The sequence below is a fragment of the Rattus rattus genome, chromosome 3, assembly GCF_011064425.1.
Source record: "Rattus rattus isolate New Zealand chromosome 3, Rrattus_CSIRO_v1, whole genome shotgun sequence".
Lineage (NCBI taxonomy): Eukaryota > Metazoa > Chordata > Mammalia > Rodentia > Muridae > Rattus > Rattus rattus.
In genome coordinates, this window is record NC_046156.1 from 40,984,362 (window position 1) to 41,009,022 (window position 24,661).

The 24,661-nt window shown below is 37.1% G+C and overlaps 1 protein-coding gene across 1 annotated transcript in view; it reads right to left on the reverse strand.

Moving 5' to 3' along the window:
* The window catches only part of Dpyd (dihydropyrimidine dehydrogenase), an 813,096-nt gene that overhangs the window by 632,323 nt on the left and 156,112 nt on the right, over positions 1–24,661 (reverse strand). The window contains exons 5-6 of the mRNA XM_032896921.1: positions 24,205–24,366; positions 518–714 (exon numbers count right to left, since the gene is read on the reverse strand). Of these exons, the coding sequence (XP_032752812.1) occupies positions 518–714; positions 24,205–24,366 (359 nt within the window). The remainder of the gene's footprint in view (positions 1–517; positions 715–24,204; positions 24,367–24,661) is intronic.

The window sequence follows — 24,661 nt, forward strand, 5'->3', positions numbered from 1 at the left end:
TTAGCTTCTGACAGTTATTGATACACAGTGACCAGTTTCTATCATCATTTTTGGTCTACACTGGATACAATAATTATCTGGTTAAATCTTCGTTCACAATAATAATACAGACTTATAACAAATGTTGAAAACACACTGACTGTAGAAAAACACTATAAAATGTACTCTGAAAGTGAACATTTATGGCAAAAGTAGTAGTTCATATAAATTAAAATAATTGTGCAAAACATTTTCGGTGATAAAAAAAATTCCTGTGTTTTGTTTCTAATACCACAAACTTTCCCTGAGATCCGCAACTTCAGAAGAAGATAGAGAAATTGATACATCAATCTTCCTTAAATGCAACTTCAAACTTTCAAGTGAAAGACATCATCGGAATTTGAGTGTTTTGGAAAATACCATGTAAGATAGATTCCATCTGTAAGCTTGAAGTAGCTCTGTCCATCCCCAAAATACTGAGGGACTTTTACCTCAGTATTTTTGATATTGAAAATACACAAATTAATCTAGGGATTACCTTAAGCCACCAACGTATTCTTGCTTTTCAAATATGGTGATGTCAGAATAGCCCAGTCGAGCCAGAAAGGAGGCACAGCTTATACTCGCAGGCCCAGCTCCAAACAGCGCAATTTTTGCTGAGTAAGCTTCCGGCATCTGTCCCGGAGGAGGCAGCAATGGGCTTCTGATCTGTGGGATGTTCATCGCTTTGAACACCTATGGAGAAATCAATTGTGATGATTAAATTTTTAAATTAAATTTTACATCCTCAAACACATTTTACTGTTTCCACTCGTAATTAGCACCTTAATTAGCAATGAGAATTGAATGTTCCACATAAATATGACAGGGTCGTATTTTGTTAAATAGAATATAACTGTGACCCACGACTCCGAAAGTCTGAAAGCCCTGCTTAGAATATGGGGAGAATGTCCAGGAAGCATTTCTTACTCAACATCCCGACTCCCAACAATCAGGAGTGCTAGATGCTCCTTTTCTGAGCCCTCACACTATGGTTTGCACACATCTAATAAAAGCGCTTTCCAATGTAGTTACTCCTGTGCTGATTTTTCATGCCAGTTAGTGGAATGCTTTTTTCCTTGCATTAGGAAGCAGTTCATGTGTAAAGAAGCAAATTGCCACAGAGCTACCAGTAGGCAACACTAACCTGACTTATGATTTATTAATCAAATGTCTTTATATTCACTTCTCACTGTGACAGAATTGCTTTGGAGGCACAGAAGAGCCATGGAACCAAAGAGCCAGGGCTCAGAGGCGCCAAGATCTAGAGAGAAGCAACAACTTTAAGGTAATAGTCTAGGGACCAACCATCCATTCTCTAAATGTGTTTGTCCCTTCTTAGTACAAAGGAGGAAGGCCTGAGAAAATTTAAGGGGGCCAAATCTCAGGAAACCCAGCTAAATGATCTGGACAATCTGGTAGGACAAGAACAGTAATATTTGGGGACATAGGATCCCAAATGACCTAGAGCAGAAAACACAAAGAGAATTAGCTTAATTCCTAAGTTGTACAGAGAGAAAACCAGGGGTCCAGACGAAACTTCTACAGTGCTAAGGGAGCCTTGCCACATGGCTGATTGCTAGGTATGCAGCTGAGCTCTGAAAATCTGCAGTGTAAGAAGCAAATCAAAGAAAGACAATTATACCTGAGCCAATTGAACCATAGAGCAAAATACATAGAATCAGTCCTTATACTTTTGTTGGTCAACCAAAGAGGGACACATTTTCACATATAATGCCTTGTTTTTGATCAGTAGTACATCTAGACACCATATAAAAATACAAACATTGAAAGCTATTCTCACACAGTCCAGTTAGAACATGGTTTCTGGAGGGGAAACATGGAAAGGGGACAACATTTGAAATGTAAATAAAAAATCCAATAAAAGGAAAAAAGGATAAAAAAGAATATGCACACCAGCAGACAATTATGTTCACTGTGTCACCAAATATCTAAGCAAGAATGTGAACTCCCAGGAAATAGAAGCTTGTCAAAACATAACAAAATTATAAATAAAAAAATGCATGCTGTTAAATTTCACACATCTAATAACAGACTGTATAAAATAACCAAATAAATTGGTAGGTAGGTAGGTAGGTAGGTAGGTAGGTAGGTAGGTAGGTAGATAGATAGATAGATAGATAGATAGATAGATAGATAGATAGATAGATAGATTGATGGAATAATGATCAAAAACAACCAAAGCCCCCAAAACCTGTTCTAACAATGGATAGGAAAGAATTGGGGAGGTAAACATACAAAACCACATAAGAGCCAAACAACAAAGAATAGAGAGGTGCAAACAGGGTATAACTGGATTCATAAAAGCAAAGACGACAGAATAAGAGAAAAAGGAATGCCAAACCATGAATTTCCCAGAATAAAAGAATACTTGCCAAAGTGTAGATCACAAAAATAATGCCAACAGAAGTCAGCTTCTTAGCGTCAAAGTGTTGAAAAGAAAAGTCACAATTTAAAGCAAGTTCTAAAATGATCAAACAATAAATAACAATGATAACAAGTAGTCAAAATTGCCTTTACAAATTTCAGGGAGGGAGAATTAGTTTTTTCAGGATTAAGACCCTGATAAGGTTGCCATGCCCAAGTGGTGAGCACTATAAACATGAACATACGAGCTTATGGACACATGGATGAATTCAGAAGGGTTTGGACACACACACACACAGAGAGAGAGAGAGAGAGAGAGAGAGAGAGAGAGAGAAGGAGCGAGCGAGAGAGAGAACTTTAATAATTATCAAAAGAAAGAATATAAATTTGAAAGGAGAGGCTAGAGCAAAGAGGAGTTAGACATAGATATCATAAAAATACATTATCTCATATATGAAATTATTGCAAAACCACCAATATAATATACTCCAAGGAAAATTAACATTGCATTAACAATTTAAATGTGTGGATAAATGCAAGTTAAAATTTGTTGAAGAATGTAATGAAGACTGTCCTGTGGAATTTTAAGCAACATAAAAACTAAACTGTGCAACCCTGCCAGAGAAACTAAGAAGTTTTCATACCATAAACCCACCCACTCCCTACGCAGCCAATGCAATAACTATGACAATGGTGTGAGTTCAGAGTACATTTTCTACCTACGGAGTAGCTACTAAGCCATAGCTAAAGCATACACAGGCAACTAATGAGGAGGTTTGACATTAAAACAGTTATTCTTTAAAAATACAGGTGAGAAATGGTACAAATCGATGTATAGGAAAGAAAAAATAAACTAAACAAAAGCCCATAAAGAAAAATGCCAATAAGTTAGAAGGTAAGCAGCCTTGTAATGAAAGGAATGACAGAAGCAGTCAGTGAGCATAAAATACTTTTCTCCAATAAAAAAATCCTTACAACTAAATTTTCTGCAGAAGTAAACATACTTCGTATGTGAAAATGAATGATATGTATTTTCTGTGAGACTGTCAGCAATATTAGTAGTCAAAAATTGTTTTAACAATTGTATAAACAACTGTTACCTGAAAGTATATATAAAATGAATTATCAGATTAATAGCCTGAATATGATAGTTCCAATTATAATTAAAACATAAGATTGCAGACATCCACACATTAAATGTAAGTGATTGAAAAGTGTACGTGAGCAACAGAAAAATCAGTATCAGACATATTAGAAATTAAATAAAGATGTATCAATGTTAAATAATATTTTATAATAGCACATTTTGGCCATTCAGAATCTGTAGACATTTAATCACATCTTATAGTATGTAAAATGACACATTTTTTCATGATTTTATCTCCAAATTTTGGCTACCAACAGAAGCAGAAGTGACATTGGAATACAGTCATGTCATAGACATACAATAATATCTAATTGATCACCTAAAAGGGCTCTCAGTATTTAATGCAGAACAAACAAACAAAATGAGGAAACCCAGCAATGATTGATATAAAGAGGATTTTCTTGTGTCTGAGGCATGCGACTTTTGTGTCAAGCTGACCTCGTTATAGGCATACCTTTCTGTGCCAACCACTGAGACTAATTTCTGCCACTCAAAATGTATGAGTCACTTACCATTGCCTCAGCATGGAAATGAAAGAGCCTTAGCAACAGAAACTGGTGAACCCTCTTTCTTAGTCTGAAACAAATGTTCTGCATAGCATTTTGGTATTTGAATTCAAATCCTTTATTATACTTTACCGATAACGCCTGTTTTCTTCTTAGAATACATAACTATTAAGAAAGGACAAGACTTTCACTCCATGCTTTCATTTCCATGATTCCTACACATACACTGTAATTCAGTTATGTTTTTATGCACCACAAAATACAGGGTGAGCCATGCATGTACAATGGAGCACAACATGTGGAGACCCAAGAATATTTGGGATTCAATAATCTGTTACCAGGATGTGGGCTTTGGCAATCAAACTCAGGTTATCAGGCTTGGCTGCAAGTACTTTAATTGCATCTCACCAACCACAATACTAAGTGATCATTTTTACTAACGAATATTTAATTGTTGCAAAATTATTTTTTATGCTTTCTTGTAATTTATATTGTTGCAAACTATGAAGCTATTTCTAGTGCTTTGATGAACTGTCTAGAGAGCACACATTGCACCTCACACAATAATAGTGGGAGACTTCAACACCCCACTTTCAGCAATGGACAGATCATGGGAACAGAAACTAAACAGAGACACAGTGAAGCTAACAGAAATTATGAACCAAATGAATTTAACAGATATCTATAGAACATTTCATCCTAAAACAAAAGAATATACCTTCTTCTCTGGACCTCATGGTAACTTCTCCAAAATAGACCATATGATCGATCACAAAACAGACCTCAACGGATACAGGAAGATTGAAGAAATCCATGTATGCTATCAGGTCACTGTGGACTAAGGCTGGTCTTCAATAACAACAAAAATGAGAGAAAGCCCACATACACATGGAAGCTGAACAATGCTCTACTCAATGATAATTTGATCAAGAAAAAAAAAGTTAAAGACTTTTTAGAATTTAATGAAAATGAAGGCACAACATACCCAAACTTATGGGACACAATGAAAGCTGTGCAAAGAAGAAAACTCATAGCTCTGAGTGCCTCCAAATAAAAACAGGAGAGAGCACACACTAGCATCTTGACAGGACAACTAAAATATCTAGAACAAAAAGAAATAAATACACCCAAGAGGAGTAGATGGTAGAACATAATCAAACTCAGAGCTGAAATCAGCCAAGTAGAAACAAAAAGAACTATACAAAGAATTAACAAAACCAGGAGCTGGTTCTTTGAGAAAATCAACAAGATAGATAAAAATCTTAGCCAGACTAACCAGAGGGCACAGAGACAGTATCCAAATTAACAAAATCAGAAACAAAAAGGGACACATAAAAACAGAACCTAAGAAATTCAGGACATTATCAGATCCTACTACAACAGCCTATACTCAACAAAATGGGAAAATCTGGAGGAAATGGACAATTTCCTAGATAGATACTAAATACCAAAATTAAATCAGGATAAACCATATAAACAGTCCCAGAACCCCTAAAAATATAGAAGTAGTAATTAAACGTCTCCCAACCAAAAGGAAAAAGAAAAAGAAAAAGCCCAGGACAAGAAGGGTTTAGTGCAGAATTCTATCAGACCTTCAAAGACCTAATACCAATACTCTCCAAACTATTCCATGAAATGGAAACAGAATTCGTTTCCTATACAATTCGTTCTATGAAGCCACAATTACACTTATACCTAAACCACACAAAGACCCAGGAAAGAAAGAGAATTTCAAACCAATTTCCCTTATGAATATCAATGCAAAAATATTCAATAAAATTCTGGAAAACGGAATCCAAGAACACATCAAAATGATCATTCACCATGATCAATTAGACTTCATACCAATAATGCAGGGATTGTTCAATATATGGAAATCCATCAATGTAATCTACTTTATAAACAAACTCAAAGAAAAAAAAAACACTTGATCATTTAATTAGATGCTGAGAAAGCATTTGACAATATTCAACACCCCTTCATGTCTCAGAAAGATCAGGAATTCAAGTCCATACCTTAACATAATAAAAAGTAATGTACAGCAAATCAGTAGCCAACATCAAACTAATTGGAGAAACACCTGAAGCAATCCCACTAAAATCAGGGACTAGACAAGATTGTCCACTCTCCCTACCTATTCAATATAGTACTTAAAGTCCTAGCCAGAGCAAGTACACAAGAAAAGGAGGTCTAAGGAATACAAATGGGAAAAGAAGAGGTCAAAATATCACTACTTGCAGGTGATATGATAATATACTTAAGTGACGCCAAAAATTCCACCAGAGAATTCTTTTATTTATTTAATTAAATTTCTTTTTTTATTTTTACACTCAAGATTTTATTCCCCTCCTTGTCCACCCTCCAATTGTTCCACATGACATTCCTCCTCCCTGTACCCCTTGTCTCTACTAGGATGTCCCCACTCTATCTACCCCACCATACCTCTAAACTCCCTGGGGACTCCAGTCTCTTGAGGGTTAGATGCATTTTCTCTGACTGAACCCAGACGCAAGTGTCCTCTGCTATTTAGGTGTTGGGGGCCTCATATCAGCTGGTCTATGCTGCCTGGTTGGTGATCCAGAGTCTGAGCGCTCTCACGGGTCCAAGTTAATTGAGACCGCTGGTCCTCTTACAAGGTCACCCTCCTGCTCAGCTTCCTCCACCTTTTCCTTAATTCAACAACTTATTGGTGAGCCAATATCCACTTGTTAGTGAGAATATATTGTGTATGTCATTTTGGGTCTGAGTTACACCACACAAGATGGTATTTTCTAGTTCCATCTATTTGCCTACAAAACTCAGGATGTTCTTGTCCTTAATGGCTGAGTAGCATTTCATTGTGTAAATAACCACATTTTCTGTATCCATTCTTCTATCATAGGACATGTGGGTCATTTCTAGCTTCTTGCTATCACAAATAAGGCTTCTATGAACATAGTGGAACATGTGCCCCTATGGCATGGGGGGCATCTTTGGGGTATATTCCCAAGAGTGTTATTGCTGGGCCTTTAAGTAGATCTATTTCCAATCTTCCAAGGAACCTTCAAATTGATTTCCAGAGTGATTGTACCAGTTTGCAATCCCACCAATGATGGAGGAGTGTTCTTCATTCTCCATCTTCCCAACTCTTAAACCTGAATAACAACTTCAGCAAATTGGCTATATATAATATTAACTCAAACAAATCAGTAGTCTTCCACTACTCAAAGGATAAACAGGCTGAGAAAAAAAATTAGGGAAACAACACCCTTCACAATAGTCACAAATAATATAAAATACCTTGATGTGACTCTAAACAAGCAAGTGAAAAATCTGAATGACAAAAGTTCAAGTCCCCAAAGAAAAAAATCAATGACAATCTCAGAAGATGGTAAGATATCTCATGCTCATGTATTGGCAGGATTAATATAGTAAAAATGACCATCTTGCTGAAAGCAATCTACAGATTCTATCCAATCCCCATTCAAAATACCCATTCCATTCTGAGGTAACACGGTCACAAAAGAACATGCATGGTATGCACTCACTGACAAGTGGATTAGCCCCAAAGCTCAGATTACCCAAGACACAATTCACAGACCATATGAAGCTCAAGAAGGAAGTTCAAAATCTGGATGTTTCAGTCCTTCCTAGAAGGTAGAACAAAATACTCAGGGTAGGTAGAGGGTGGGAGGGACTTGGGAGGAAGAGAGGAGGAAAAGGGGAGAAAAAGAGGTGCCAGGATCAGGTATGGGAGGAGACTGGGATGATATACAGAGGGTCAGGAATTTGAGCAGAGTTGTGTAGTAATGGGAGATGGGGAACTTGTAGCCACCAGCAAGCAAGTCACAGATGCCAGAAAAGCAAGAGGTTCCTAGGACCCAACAGGAGTGAAATTACCTGAAATGCCAGAAAAGGGGGAGGGAGAGGCTGTAGAGACCATATCCAGACTTTAGGCAAGGCCCCTGGTTGGGGTATGTGGTCAGACACTCATCTCTAATTTTTTAACCCTGAATGGCCCTTGTCTAAAGGAAATACGGTGAAAAAGTGTGGAGCAGAGACTGAACAAACGACCATTCAGAAACTGCCCCACCTGGGGATCCATCCCATATACAGAAACCAAATCAGATACCACTGCAGATGTCAAGAAGTGCTTGCTGACAGGAGTTTGTTAAAGCTTTCTCCAGAGAGGTTCTACCAGTGCCTGACAAATACAGAGGTGGATGCTCACAGCCAACTGTTGGACTGAGCACGGGGACCCCAATGGGGGAGTTAGAGAAAGGACTGAAGGAGCTGAAGGTGTTTGCAACCCCATTAGGAAGGACAACGATATTAACCAACCAGACACCCCAGAGCTTCCAGAGACTAAACCACCAACCAAAGAGTATACATGTAAGGACCCATGGCTCCAGCCACATATGTAGTAGATGGCACTGTCTGGCATCAATAGGAAGAGAGGCCCTTGGTGCTGGGGTGGTTCAATTCTCCAGTTTAGGAAATGCCAGGGTAGTGACGTGGAAGTGGAAGGCACCCTCATAGAAGAAGGGGGAGGGGGATAGTACAGGGAGTCGAGAGGGGAAACCAGTAAAGTGGATAACATTGGAAATGTAAATACATAAATTATCCGATGGAAAATAAAAAGCACACATTTTCTTTCTTCTTGTTATATTTGTCTTTGGGTCTCTCCTTTAACCATGGAGGTTCTATGGATCCACAGCAGGTCGTCATCATCCATAAAAAGAACATGTGCCTCCTGAGATATCTAGTGACTCTCCTAATGAGAGTTTGAACATATAATTTTATGTGTATGTATATGTGCATGGGTATGTGCATGTTTATGTTCATGCACATGTTTGTATATGAAATGGGGTTGAAGTTAACACATGCATTCAGGAACCCACAGAGATCAGAAGAGGAAAAAGTTCCAAGGAGCTGTGGTTACTGATGGTTTTGAGTTGCCATGAGGGTGCTAGGAACTGAACCTTGGTTTTCTGAAAGAGCAGTAAATCCTTTGAACATCTGAGGTCTTTCTAGACCCTCTCCTATTGATTTATCTTTTCACTTTATTTCTTATTAGTCTTGATGGTTGATTATTTTATGGAACAGTAATGAAAATGTAGTTGAAATTCATTATGTCTTCCAAAATTAATATTTTTACATGATTTCAAAAAATAAATATTTAACATATGCATCTAATATTAATAGTGGAGAGATACAGTTGATTTCATTTAGGAATTATATAAGTGCATATTTGTTTCACATTCAGTTGGGTACTTTTAGTTCTATGAATTAATAATTACAAAATTTAGTTTGCCATGTTAAAATGTGACCTTTAGACAGTAGCATTGCAGTTAACAGACTTACATAAACTATAAATTATTTTAAACATAGTTGGCTACTACCAACTCTGTGGATAGTAGAATAGTATGGTTGATTATTTAAGGTTATTTTCTGTCCAAAATTTATTATATATGAAGCTAATATGTGGAAATCATATAGAACCGGGTTCATATAATATCTGCTATGTTGCAATCACTTAGAAGAATAAAACAGTTTAACTCTAAGACACCATGCATTTCCTCTATGATCTCTGGATAATGGTATGCAAATAGAGTAGCAGTTACTTAATAGTATTTAATGTGTAGAAATTTTAGCTTAAGGATATTTTATTTTAATTTTTAAGAATGAAACTTTAAAAACTATGAATTATAAATATTGGATCAAAATATGTTTTGGGAATATCTGTTAGAACTTATCACAGGGCTGGAGGTTTTAGCAGGTCCGAAGGAATGCGGAATGTAAATGGTCAGTCTCTGATACGTGCAACCAAAGCCCTGCAATACAGTGTTGAGTTGACAAGTAATGCCCAGCCCTGCTCAGCACATTAACTTACGAACAATACCCTTGTCTGCTTTGTTTTGCCTTTTTTTCTCTCTCTTTGTAACATTACATTACAGTAGTGTTTCACCCTTAGGACAAAGCGTTAAAGTGGTCTGGTACTATAATAAGACTGCTTGGGTCAAATCTCTTTGTAGCATTTGTTATGGTGCAAAGTATTGAAGAAATCCTTTAACATCTTTCATTCTCTAACTATTAACTTCAAATGGGGATAATAAAATCACAGAGGAGCACTATGAATTAATTAAATGGCCTTGCATGAAAGTACAATGAATAAATTAGTGAATTAAATGAATTAGTCTAGTATACCTAACAGTCTCAAAAGGAAACTGGTCACACAACAAATAATGTTTACATTCTGAGATAGATACAATATATTTAAAGTCAAATGTCACAACATAGAGACAGATACCTAGATATAATTATTCCAAGTCAAATTTTTTAAAACAATAGGTTTTCCATAAGCCTGTAAGAAACTGTCAAGTTACCTTATACGAGAAATGAAGAGGTGTTGCTGTTGGTCTAAGTCCACTCAGCATTTGGTGGTATTAGTATTCTGTATTTTGTGTTTTGGTATCATATAATCTAAATATGGATTCAAAAATAAGATGTTGGAATCTAATTTACAATGTCAGAAAGCAGAGTTTGGGGGATGTGGTTAGGTGATAAGGGTTCTAGAGGGAGAATGTTATTGGTAATTTGATGAACTGGACAAATCTTTGTATAAAAGAAACAAACAAACAGACAGCACCTTCCACATGGTAAGACACAGAGGAAAAGCATCATCTAAGAATCAGAAAAACAGACTCTCATCAGAAATAAAAGGAGCGCCTTAATCTATGACTTTCCAGGATCTAACACTGGAAAATCTGTTGTTTGCAACCTAACTAGTTCAAGGTACTCAATAGAGTAAGGTACCAGATCAATAAATGTGCTGGTATTAGGTCGCACTCTTCTTCGTATCCCTGATGATGTATAATGAGAACTATCATTTCTCCTCTCACTTGCCCAGCAGTGTATCTCTCAAGGAGATGGGTAGCAAATATTTTGGGCAAATTTGTGAGTTTTAAGGAAATACGCTCTATTTTACATTAACAGCTCTTTATCAGACATGTCCACTGTATTGTAGTATGCCTTTATATTTTCAAGTTCTTGTCAAGCAAATAATTTCAATGCTGACAAATTTCAAATTCTCAATAATTTTCTTAGATTCTATCTTTGATGTTGTATCAAAAAAGTCATTAACAACAGCGAGGTTTCCTGAACTTTCTACCTCATGATAGTACAAAATCATAAGTTTCCTCATTCACATGTAGGCTCAAAATGTATATGAAATTAATGTTTGTGAAGGGAATGCCCACGTCCAAACACCTTTGTTTGGTTTCAGCCCATGTGTGCTAGGATTGGAGGATACATTGTTGAAAACTCTGCTCCTTCTACAACAATATCACTTTAGAACTTTAGTCAAAGATGATATGAATATATACATGCGAGTTGATGTCTGATCTTTCTACTCTGTTCCCAATGTCTGATTTTCTCTTCTTTCAATAATATACTCTTTCATTAATGGAGATATAGAGATCAGATGTATAGAAGGATGAGAAATTGCTCTTCGCTGTTATGTCAGCTCATATGGGTCTTTCCCATTTGGAGATAAACTCTAGAATTAGTTTTTTCATATCAACAAAATGGTATGACACCTGGGTTTACACTGAACCTATGGCTAAGACTGAGAAGACCTGACCTGTAAATAACAGTTGGTCTTCTTAGCATGAGAGGGGTCTATGCCAAGCCATAGTTTAATCCCTTATTTCTGCCACCAAATTTTAGTTTTCCTCATATATATCTTTTATTGTTAGGATAAGATTTAGGCCTATATATGTTAATATAAATGATGGTATACCTAAAATTTCTCATTGTACTATTTAAACTGGCATAAAAGTAAAGGTTGACTTTTACATATTTAACCTTGTATCCTCCAGTCATACCATAATTATTTATTAAATCTAAGAAGTTTTTCTTCTCTTAAAGCCTTCTTTAACATTGACAATTAAGGTTTTCTCCATTAATTAATTTATTCACTTTACATCCTGATCACTACTCCTCCCTCATGTATAAAGTACTTCACCCTATCTCTCCTCTCCTTTTCCTCTGAGAGGCTGGTTCACCTCTGGCTTATCCCCCATCCCTGGTACATCAGGTCTCTGCTGGAATAGCATATAATCTCCCATTGAGGACAAACAAAGCAGCCCAGTTAGGGGACATATTTTACAGGCAGGCAGCAATTTTTGGGTCAGCCCCATCTCCAGTTGTGGGAGAACCTGTATGAAGACCTTACTGCACATTTGCTACATATGTGCAGGGGGACCTAGGTCCCGCTTGTATGTGCTCTTCTCTTGGTTGTTCACATACTAAGAGCCTCAAGGGGTCAGGTTAGTTGACTCTATTGGTTCTCTTGTGATGTTCCGATCTCCTCCAGGGTCTACATCCTTTCCTCCTATGATTCCATATCAGTCCCCAAACTCCATCCAATGTTTGGCTGCAGGTCTCTGAATCTATTGCAGTCAGCTGCTAAATGGAAATTTAGACAGGACCAAAGTGCTTCCAGATAAAGAGATTTTCTGCATAAGTAGTCACAATGTCTGTGGACTTCCTCCTTACTTTCTTACCTGAATTTCTTTTTCTTGTCCTATTACATGGTCCTAGCTCTAGATCTCTGTTTCTACATCAGTGTAGCACTTAGAATATTTTACAATTATTTCACTTTTCAATTAGCTTTCCTTATCAAGTATTCTTCAAGGCTGTATTAGTAATCCTTACTCTTTTCACTCATTACCCATGCCTACTAGGAGAAAATAACCTGGAAGGTAGAATGTGTGGTGGAAAATTGTGGCTCAAGGCATGAATACAAAGAGGCCTCAAATAAAATGGTCTCAGGGGAAGATTAACTTTGCAAGTGGCATTTTCCTTCAACTGGGCCTCACCTGCTCCCAGCCATTCATCTATAAAATCACTAATTCAACATATTGATGTGTTGTATCCTTTAATAATCAAACTAACTGTCAACATTGCCACAGGATAGTCCAAGGCTCTCAATATATTAGTCTTTGTGAAGACTGAGAGTCTTTCACCACATACAATACTGTAGCTAGAACTATGTTGTAGAAAACATTTTAAGGAACTTCTAGCATGATTACGTATTATAGTCTCTAAGCACCTTGATAAATGTTCTATGAATATTTTTCACTTAACTGCATAACACACAATCTTGTTCGCCCAAAAAGTTACGAGTGATTTTATTCCCAATCTTAAATTCAAAGGCAAGAACAAGAGCTACCTCAAATAGGCAGTCAAGATGGTTTTGATGAATTTCAACCTTCTTGAGCTACAATGATCACTTCTACATATCAATAAGTCATAAAGGAAAATACCGCTACCACAGTGAGACGGAAGGACAAATCTCACACTGAATATTCTTTCAGGGGAGCATTTTCAAATGCACTTCCTGGTATACTCACTCTATTTCTGACCATTCACTTATCAGTAAAATACCTTTGGACCATCACTTCAAATTACTATTAGAAACATTGGGAAATATTCTCTATTTTACTGTTTCACAGCAGAAGACAAAGTAATCTAATTTTAGAAATGGAAAGGGTGGCATGTGGAAAAAAGCTGGGAGACTTATCCCAACCCTCTTCATATTTGGGAGAGAATTTTTAATTTTTCAGTCATTATATACCTCTCTATAAATGAAAAATGTAAGACTACCTTAAATGAAAAATATTAACTAGTCCCTGGAAGCTCTGGAGGTCTGGATGGTTAATATTGTTGTTCTTCCTATGAGGTTGCAAACCCTTTCACCTCCTTCAATCCTTCTCTTAACTCTTCAATTGGAATCTCTGTGCTTAGTTCAAAGATTGGCTGCAAGCATTTGCATCTGTTTTTGTCAGGTAGAGACTCTCAGGAGACATCTATATGTCAACAAGCACTCTTGGCATCAGCAATAGTGTCTGTTTTGGTGTCTGCATATGGGATGGATCCCCAAGTGGGGCAGTCTCTGGATGGCCTTTCCTTCCGTCTCTGCTTTACTCTTTATCCCTATATCTCCTTTAGGAGCAATTCTAGGTTAAAATTTTGGAGATGGGTGGGTGGCCCCATCCCTCAACTAGAGGTCATGCCTAACCTCTGGATATGGTCTTTACAGGTTCTCTTCCCCTTTGTTGAGCATTTCAGCTAATGTCATTGCTGTTGAGGCCTGGGAGCCTCTTGCTTTCCTGACATCTGGAACTTTCTGTTGGCTACCCCATTTCCCATTCCCATTGCTACACACCTCTGTTCAATTTCTTGTCCCTCTGTACATCTTCCCTGTCTCTGACCACACCTGATCCTGCCCCCTTTTCCCCTTCCTCTCCTCTTTTCCTCCCAAGCCCCTCCCATCATCTACCTCTAGTGGTTACTTTGTTCCCCCTTCTAAGTAGGATTGAAGGAGCCACACTTTGGTCTTCCTTCTTCTTGAGCTTCATATGGTCTGTGAGTTGTATCATGGATATTCTGATTTTTATTTTCTAATATCCACTTATCAGTGAGTACATGCCATGTGTGTTCTTTTGTGACTGAGTTAACTTTCCAAGGATATTTTCTAGTTCCATTCATTTGTCTGCAAATTTCATAAAGTCAGTATTTTTAATAGCTTAGTAGCACTCCATTGCATAAATGTACTACATTTTCTGTATCCATTCCTCTGTTTGGGGACATTTGGGTTGTATCCAGATTTTGGCTATTATAAGTGAGGCTGCTATGAACATAGTGGAGCATGTGTCCTTGTTATGTGTTGGAGTACCTTTTGGATATATGCCCAGGAATGATATATCTGGGTCCTTAGGTAGTACTATGTCCAACTTTCTGGGGTACTGACAGACTGATTTCCAATATCAGCCAACCAGAACCTATGGGATTAAACCATCAACCAAAGAATACATATTGAGAGATTCATGGCTCCAGCTGCATATGTAGAAGAGGATGGCCTTATCTGGCATCATTGGGAGGGGAGGCCTTTGGTCCTCTGAAGGCTTGATGCCCCAGTATAGGGGAAAGCTGACAGTGAGGCAGAAATGTGGGGGGGGGGTGGGGGCACCCTCATAGAAGCAGAGGAAGGGATAATAAGACAGGGGGATTGTGGAGTGGAAATCAGGAAGGAGGATAACATTTGAAATGCAAATAAATAAAATAACCAATAAAAAGAAGAAAATTATTTACTAATTCTAACTCGAGGTAAGTCACTGTGGTCTGTTCATTCTTAGAGAGTATGTAAAGAAAATACACATAAATGTTCAATAGACGCTAATTGTTTCTCAACTATTTTATTTTTTCTTATTAACCAAACAGTAGCAGCAGACCACAGAGGCATCCTAATAATGAAATAGTCTTAGAAATTTCAGAAGAGAATGGTACATTATTCAAATGTACAATTTTACATTTGAATAAAACAAGATGAAATTTGCCCTATTGATAATGTCCTTTCCCTTACAGAAGCTATTTAGTTTCATGAAGTCCCATTTATCAATTGTTGATCTTAGAGCCTGAGCCATTAAAGTTATGTTTACGAAGTTACCCCCATCCAATGCTTTCTAGGCTCTTTCCCACTTTCTCTTCTATAAAATTCAGTGTATCTACTTTTATGTTGAGGTCCCTGTTAAACTTGGACTTAAGCTTTGTGCAAGGCAACAAATATAGATCTATTTTCATTTTTCTACATACCAACTAACAATAGACCTGCACCATTTATTGAAGATACTTTCTTTTTTTTTTATTTATTTATTTTTTTTTTTATTAACTTGAATATTTCTTATATACATTTCGAGTGTTATTCCTTTCGGTTTCGGGCAAACATCCCTTCCTCCCCCTTCCTTATGGGTGTTCCCCTCCCACCTCCCCCCATTGCTGCCCCCCCCGACAGTCTAGTTCACTGGGGGTTCATTCTTAGCAGGACCCAGGGCTTCCCCTTCCACTGGTGCTCTTACTAGGATATTCATTGCTACCTATGAGGTCAGAGTCCAGGGTCAGTCCATGTATAGTCTTTAGGTAGTGGCTTAGTCCCTGGAAGCTCTGGTGGCTTGGCATTGTTGTACATATAGGGTCTCGAGCCCCTTCAAGCTCTTCCAGTTCTTTCTCTGATTCCTTCAACGGGGGTCCTATTCTCAGTTCAGAGGTTTTGCTGCTGACATTCGCCTCTGTATTTGCTGTATTCTGGCTGTGTCTCTCAGGAGCAATCTACACTTCTGCACTTCTTTGCTTCATCCATCTTGTCTAATTGGGTGGCTGTATATATATGGGCCACATGTGGGGCAGGCTCTGAAATGGATGTTCCTTCAGTCTCTGTTTTAATCTTTGCCTCTCTCTTCCCTGCCAAGGGTATTCTTGTTCCCCTTCTAAAGAAGGAGTGAAGCATTCACATTTTGATCATCCGTCTTGAGTTTCATTTGTTCTAGGCATCTAGGGTAATTCAGGCATTTTGGCTAATAGCCACTTATCAATGAGTGCATACCATGTATGTCTTTCTGTGATTGGGTTAGCTCACTCAGGATGATATTTTCCAGTTCCAACCATTTGCCTACAAATTTCATAAACTCGTTGTTTTTGATAGCTGAGTAATATTCCATTGTGTAGATATACCACATTTTCTGTATCCATTCCTCTGTTGAAGGGCATCTGGGTTCTTTCCAGCTTCTGGCTATTATAAATAAGGCTGCGATGAACATAGTGGAGCACGTGTCTTTTTTATATGTTGGGGCATCTTTTGGGTATATGCCCAAGAGAGGGGATAGCTGATCCTCAGGCAGTTCAATGTCCAATTTTCTGAGGAACCTCCAGACTGATTTCCAGAATGGTTGTACCAGTCTGCAATCCCACCAACAATGGAGGAGTGTTCTCTTTCTCCACATCCTCGCCAGCATTTGCTGTCACCTGAGTTTTTGATCTTAGCCATTCTCACTGGTGTGAGGTGAAATCTCAGGGTTGTTTTGATTTGCATTTCCCTGATGACTAAAGATGTTGAACATTTCTTTAGGTGTTTCTCAGCCATTCGGCATTCCTCAGCTGTGAATTCTTTGTTTAGCTCTGAACCCCATTTTTTAATAGGGTTATTTGTCTCCCTGCGGTCTAACTTTTGAGTTCTTTTATATATTTTGGATATAAGGCCTCTATCTGTTGTAGGATTGGTAAAGATCTTTTCCCAATCTGTTGGTTGCCGTTTGTCCCTAACCACAGTGTCCTTTGCCTTACAGAAGCTTTGCAGTTTTAAGGAGATCCCATTTGTTCGATTCTTGATCTTAGAGCATAAGCCATTGGTGTTTTGTTCAGGAAATTTTTCCAGTGCCCATGTGTTCCAGATGCTTCCCTAGTTTTTCTTCTATTAGTTTGAGTGTGTCTGGTTTGATGTGGAGGTCCTTTATCCACTTGGACTTAAGCTTTGTACAGGGTGATAAGCATGGATCGATCTGCATTCTTCTACATGTTGACCTCCAGTTGAACCAGCACCATTTGCTGAAAATGCTATCTTTTTTCCATTGGATGGTTTTGGCTCCTTTTTCAAAAATCAAGTGCCCATAGGTGTGTGGATTCATTTCTGGGTCTTTAATTCTGTTCCATTGGTCTATCTGTCTGTCTCTGTACCAATACCATGCAGTTTTTATCACTATTGCTCTGTAATACTTTGTTTCCATTGTATACTTTTGGCTTCTTTGTCAAAAATTAAGTGTGCATAAGTGTGTGGTTTTATTTCTGTGTCTTCAGTTCTATTCCATTGACCAACCTGACTGTCTCTGCATCAATACCATGCAGTTTTTATCACTATTGCTTTGTAATATAGCTTGAGGCCAAGGAAAGTGATTCCCCCAGAAGTTATTTTATTAAGAATTTTTCACTATTCTGGTTTTGTTTTGTTTTGTTTTGTTTTCATGTGAAATTGAGAATTGTTCTTTCCATGTTTTTGAAAAATTGTGTTGGAATTTTGATGGGGATTGTAGTGAATCTGTAGATTGCTTTCAGTAAGATACCATTTTTACTATGATAATCTTATCAATCCATGAGCATGGGAGATCTATGTATTTTTCTGAGGTCTGCTTCAATTTTTTTCTTAAATTATGTGAAGTTCGTGTCATACAAATCTTTCACTTGTTTGGTTAGTGTTACTGTAGACATATTAAATTATTTGTAACTATTGTAAAAGGTGTTGTTTCCCATTTTCCTTCTCAGCCTATTTATCATTTGTATGAAGGTAGGCTAGTAATTCTTTTGAGTTAATTTTATATCTGGCGACCTTGCTGAAGTTGTTTATCAGCAGTTGGTAGAATTTTGGGGGTTGCTTATGTATACTAGCATATCATTTACAAATAGTGATACCTTGACCTCTTTGTCAATTTGTATCCCTTTGATCTCCTTTTGTTGTCTTATTGCTCTGGCCAGAATTTTGAGTACTATATTAAATAGATATGGGGAGAATAGGCAGCCTTGACATCTTTATTTAGTGGGATTGCTCCAAGTATCTCTCCATTTAATTTGATAATGGCTGTTTGTTTGCTGCAAATTGCTTTTATTATGTTTACATATGGGCCTTGAATTCCTGATCTCTCCAATACTATCCTTTAACATGAAGGAGTGTTGTATTTTGCCAAATATTTTTTCAGCATCTAATGAGAGGATCGTGTGATTTTTTTTCTTTGAGTTTGTTTATATAGTGGATTATGTTAATGAATTTTCATATATTGAACCAACTTTGAGTCCCCAAAATAAAGCCTAATCGATAATGGTGAATGGTCATTTTGATATGTTCTTGGATTCAGTTTGCTAGAATTTTATTGAATATTTTTGCATCGATATTCATAAATGAAATTGGTCTGAAGTTCTCCTTCTTTCTTGGGTCTCTCTGGTTTAGGTATCAGAGTGATTGCAGTTTTATAGAATGAATTAGGTAGTGTTCCTTCTGTTTATGTTTAATAGAAGAGTTTGAGAAGAATTGGTATCAGCTCTTCTTGAAGGACTGGTAGAATTATTAACTAAAGCCATCTGGCCCTGAGCTTTTGTCTGTGTGTGTGTGTGGGGGTGTTTAATGAGTTCTTTTATTTCCTTAGGAGATATGGGCCTGTTTACATAGTTTACCTGCTCTTGGTTTAACTTTGATACATGGTACCTTTCTAGAAAATCACTTATTTCATCTGGATTTTCCAGCTTTCTTGAGTATTGGGTTTTGTAGTCGAATCTGATGATAATTTGAATTTTCTCAGTTCCAATTGTTATGTCTCCCTTTTCATTTCTGATTTTCTTAATTTGGAATCGGTCTCTGGGTCCTTTAGTTTGGCTAGAGGTCTATCTATCTTGTCGATTTTTTTTCAAAGTACAAGCTTTGGTTTTGTTGATTATTTGTTTCCTTCTATTTGTTTATATTTGATTGATTTCTGTCCTGAGTTTGACTATTTCCTACCTTATCCAAAAATGACCACATAATCAGTCACAAAGCAAGCCTCAACAGATACAAGAAGATTGAAATAATACCATGCATCCTATATAGAACACCACAGACTGAGGCTAGACTTCAATAACAACAAAAGCAACAGAAAACCCACATAACTATGGAAACTGAAGAACTCTCTACACAGTGATAACTTGGTCTCGAAGAAATAAAGAAAAAATTAAAAACTTTTTAGAATTCAATGAAAATAAAGAACCAAAAGACCCAAACCTATAAGACACAATAAAAGCATTTCTAAGAGGAAAATTCATAGCACTGAGTGCCCTCGTACAGAAACTGAAGAGAGTCTACACTAACAACAACACACCTGAAAGTCCTAGAACCAAAAAAAAAAATTACATTAGTTTAAATTAGATCCATAAACTAGTATGTTTTATTGATTACTTTGCCAAACTAAATCATCGGTATGCTAAAGTTTTACATGAATTTACTCAGCTAACACAAAGTCACACCTCAGGCTTTAAGGTGAAAATAATACTATAGAAAAACCAGATGTTTGTCACCCTGTACTGCACAAGGCATATCTGAGTCATCTCTCCATCCCAAAGTCTTCTTTCTGAAATTTTATAGGAAAAGTTTGTGTAATTTTTAAGGTAAGGAAGCTAGAATTGTATTTTCCCAAGCTCCACAAAGGCTAGATTCTGCTTGATTATGGAATGCCTCTTCCACATTTTATAGGAAAGCTTTTAAATAATATACACCTGAAAAGAAAATGACTTGAACTTGTATGTTGGTCTTACTGAGCCTCTTTTAATTTTCATGTAATTGCTATCTCCATCACAGAAGATGAGGGAGCGGTGAGGTGAGATGACTACACGGGTGAGACTGTATCCTAATCCACCAGGCTCTTTAAGTGCTGGTTGACCCTGGAACTACAAACCTTCATTGCTATAAAGCCTGTGGTCATCATTGCTAGTTTACCTTATCTAAGGTAAATGAGAGACTGCAAAACACTTGAAAGAATTCAAACCACTGGTGGGACTTGATGGGTCTACAGTTGTAGAAATTATTTTCAAGGAGTCTTCTACTAGGTATATATACCGCCTGTGGAGATAATATATATATATATATATATATATATATATATATACATCCCCACCAAAACTAGATAGTATCTATGAAGCCATGAAGTGCATGCTGACAGGAGCCTGATATAGCTATCTCCTGAGAGGCTCAGCCACAGCATGACAAATACAGAGGGAATGTTAGCAGAAAACCATTGAACTGAGAACAGGGTTCCAATTGGAGGAATTAGAGAGAGGATTGAAGGAGCTGAAGGGACTTGCAACCCCATAAGAACAACACCATCCAACCAGAGCTCCCAGGGACTAAACCACCACCCAAAGAGTACACATGGACAGATCCATGGCTCCAGCTGCATATGTAGCAGAGGATGGACTTGTTGGGCACCAATGGGAGAAGAAGCCCTTGGTCTTGCCAAGACTGGACCCCACACCCCCAGTGAAGGGGAATGTCAGGTGGTGGAGGAGAAGCATGCATTGAGGGTGGTTGTTGAGGGGGGACACTCTTATAGAAGAAGGGGAGGGGGATGGGATGGGGGCTTATGGTGGGAAACAGGGAAAGGAAATAATATTTAAAATGTAAATAAAAATATCCAATAAAAATATTTACAATAAACAAAGGGAGATAATATGAACTCTGGGTGATTTCAGGACTTATTCACTCCTATCCAACACTGCATTACAGAGTTTCTTTAATACTGACTATTACTGGTATGTTATTGTCTCATGTCCAAGAAGCCAAATATCTAGATGGCACATGTTGATAGTTATCAGCATTTCAAAGCTGGATACCACAAAAATGAATGCATTTCCATACAATCACTAAGTCTGGACTTTTCCCCGTCTACACTTTCCGTTAATGTGAACAAACTACCTTCCAAACAAGTAAAGCAAATCTTCTAACGTGAAATTATCAGTATCAGAATGCCACTGGATGTATAGCTCTCAATCAGTTAAGCGATTATTTGTAGTTTTTGCTTCCTGGAGGGCTATTGTGTTTCTATACACTTAGAGGTTGCATAGTTTTTGGTTGTTATTGTTTTATTAACCCATAACGTACTCAACTCATTCTTAAACATTGTTTATACACAGGAATATGTGAACTGCCCTGAAATTGATAACTCCTGCACTAAATCAGGGTTGCCAAGATATTTATTGAACCTATATTGTTAAAGGATTCTAGGATTATTATGAAGCCATCCACCTTCTATAGAATAAGAATCCCTTCTCTAGCTTTCTCATCATACCAATGGCCAAAAGTATCTTGAACGAGGTCAAGTCATCACAATGCAAATGAAATAATAGCAGGGAGTTGAAGAGAAATGAAAACATAGGGCCACACAAGAGAAGTCATCTTCCTGCTCCTCCTGCAGGATTAGATAGATGTGATATATTATTTTTCCAAATTACCCACCTATGTACAAATGAAGAAGCAGAACATACACACACAGTCAATAACAGCAAACTAGAGAGTTGATATTTTAAAAAATCATTTATAAATTACAGGAAAAACAATTCTGAAAAAGTCCTTTTTTTCCTATTTAGTTTGCTTTCCTAACCTTTGCTTAATTTGGTAGAGAGATATTGACTTGTATTTTTAAAAGGTCAAAATCAATCACTGTTTATCAATCAAAACATAAAATCATTTGCATCATGTTCCACTTTGGTTAAATTTCATGTCGATAGTTTAGTCATTGGAAAAAAGAAGAATAGTTTGCCCTTCACATGCAATTTACTGGTATCCACAGAGCTCATGCTTTGGTAATTTCATAACAACTCAAAAGGTGCATGTATTTAAGTAAACCCCACTTTGACATAAGTAACACAGTACTTTATAAAATTAGTCAATGTAGAAAACACTAATGGGAACACCCTATATGCAGTTCTCATCACAGTGTTTTAATTTATTATTTGATGTGAAACACAGTTATAAAAATGGAATGAAATAAAATACAAAGACACAACCTTTTTAGAATTTTATTCATCTAGTTGAGACTAATTTATAGGCACACCTTGTTCAAGCTCAATTCTTTATTAGGTAGGGCTCACAGGGATCCTGCATGTATGTACACTTGATTTGTATTGAGTTTCTGATGACTTGTATAACAAGGAGGACAATATAGAAATGCTTATAAATAAATACTCTGTGAACTAGGAGCTTATTAAAGCCAAGTGAAAGTAGAGATTCTTTTATATATTTGTTCATATTCTCTCTGTGTGTATCTGTCTATCTTTCTCCCTCTGTCTCTCCCAACCTCCTTTTCCCTCATTTGCTCCTTCTTTCCACCTTCCCTCCTTCTGTTCCTTTTTTTCTATCATTCATTTCTTTCCCCCATTTTCTGTACATCTATGACATTCATGTCCAGATCCCTGACACATTACTGCTACCAAACCATTTTGTTTAGGAATGGAGGTTCAGCTCATATACATACTGCATGGCTCTTCATTTGCTGGGATGCCTTTTGTGCAAGCTCACCCAGGCTTAATGACAAAAGGAAGGACTTCCCAAAGAAATGTGGAGAGGAATCTGAGGGAATCTTCATCATCAACTAAGGATTTTTGCACGTTGTAGAGATTATACCTTGCACTGCTCAGGTAAGCCTAATGCAGTTTTTAATTTGATAAGAAAAGAAATTAAATCCAAGAATTTATTGCATCAACTCACAACCTCAAATTGTTTCCATTTTCTTATTCCCAGGGGTCTTTCCACAGAATTAACCTGTCAGAAAGCAGGAAGGGAATAACACTGATTTATTACTAAAGGCAAAGAGTGACTTAAGCTTGAGGGATATTATGGGAAAGGCTCTAAAGGGAAAGAGTACATTGTGTTTAAGTTGACACAACCAGAGAGGTAAGTCATTAACTAAAAGTCCAGCATAGACAGGCATTTAATTTAGTCTTCCAGCCAACTAGTCCCTCAAGATTATAAAAATCTTACTGTAACATCCCAATAAGCTGATCATTTAAATGATACATGAGAATTGACTTGCTAGTTCACTTCAAACAGGAGACCCCAGAGAGCATAAAGATGTCCCAGAGAATCAGTCATTTACAAAGGATTTATAAAAGAGAATGCCAGTACCAAACTTTATGTGACAAATGACAAAGAGCCACCTTTCATTTCATTAAACCTTTTCCGTGCAAATAACAGAGTAGCTTTCAATCTATAAGCTCACATAATCTAATTATCTTCTTAATGTTGTTAGAGAATATTATTCCATTTCAGGGTTTTTTGAAAATTCCCCAACCTCTATCACTCAAAGAATAGTAGGAAGTAGTGCTGAAATATATTTCTAGGCATAAAGATCAAAGTGAGTTCCAGGGGAAATTATCAGTTAAAGAATATAGCCTTTTCTCCTAATAGGGTCTCCATGCTACACTTCAATGTAAAGTTAATGAACAAATTCTATTTCTAGATCATCCAATTTAGATATTTTCGTTCTACGTTATTTTAATAACCTGCTGGGATTACAACTAATTTGATATATGGTTTTATAAACTTTCATTCTTATAGCCAAGTTTTATATAAAGATACTGATTTCAAACAACACATTTGTATCACACACACCACACACACACACACACACACACACACACACACACACACACACACACACACACGGTGGATATCAACAAAATAACTAAGGACTTCAATTTTTTTATGAGCTTCCGGCTTTCTAGTAGGAGGGAAAAAATGCAAGTGTATACATTACATACCTCGGTAGCAAACTGCTGCAGCCCACCAATATTAATTGGCCCCTCTTCAGTAGCATGTAAGTTGCATCCTCCAACACAGAGGTCAGATGTTGGACAAACCATTCCGCAAGTGAGACCAAGAGGATTATCGGAAAAAATCAGCTTAGCTGCACCATAGTAGTTCTACAGAGAAAAAAGAAAATGTGTATTATGGCATGCTGTACCTTAAGTGCACAATTATGGTATATTATTTCTTTGGGGGGGTGCAACTACATTAAAGGTCAAGGTGTTGAATTGCAAATGAGATATACATGCGACGGTGGTGTTCATCAACTGGCATCTGCATAATCACAAACAAGAATGAAACCACACACACACAGGAGAGCTTATACCCGTATATTAATAATAGAGTACTTGTTGAATTTTAGAAATTTAACATTTAAAAGAGTATCATCCACAATGCATGATAGTATAGCTT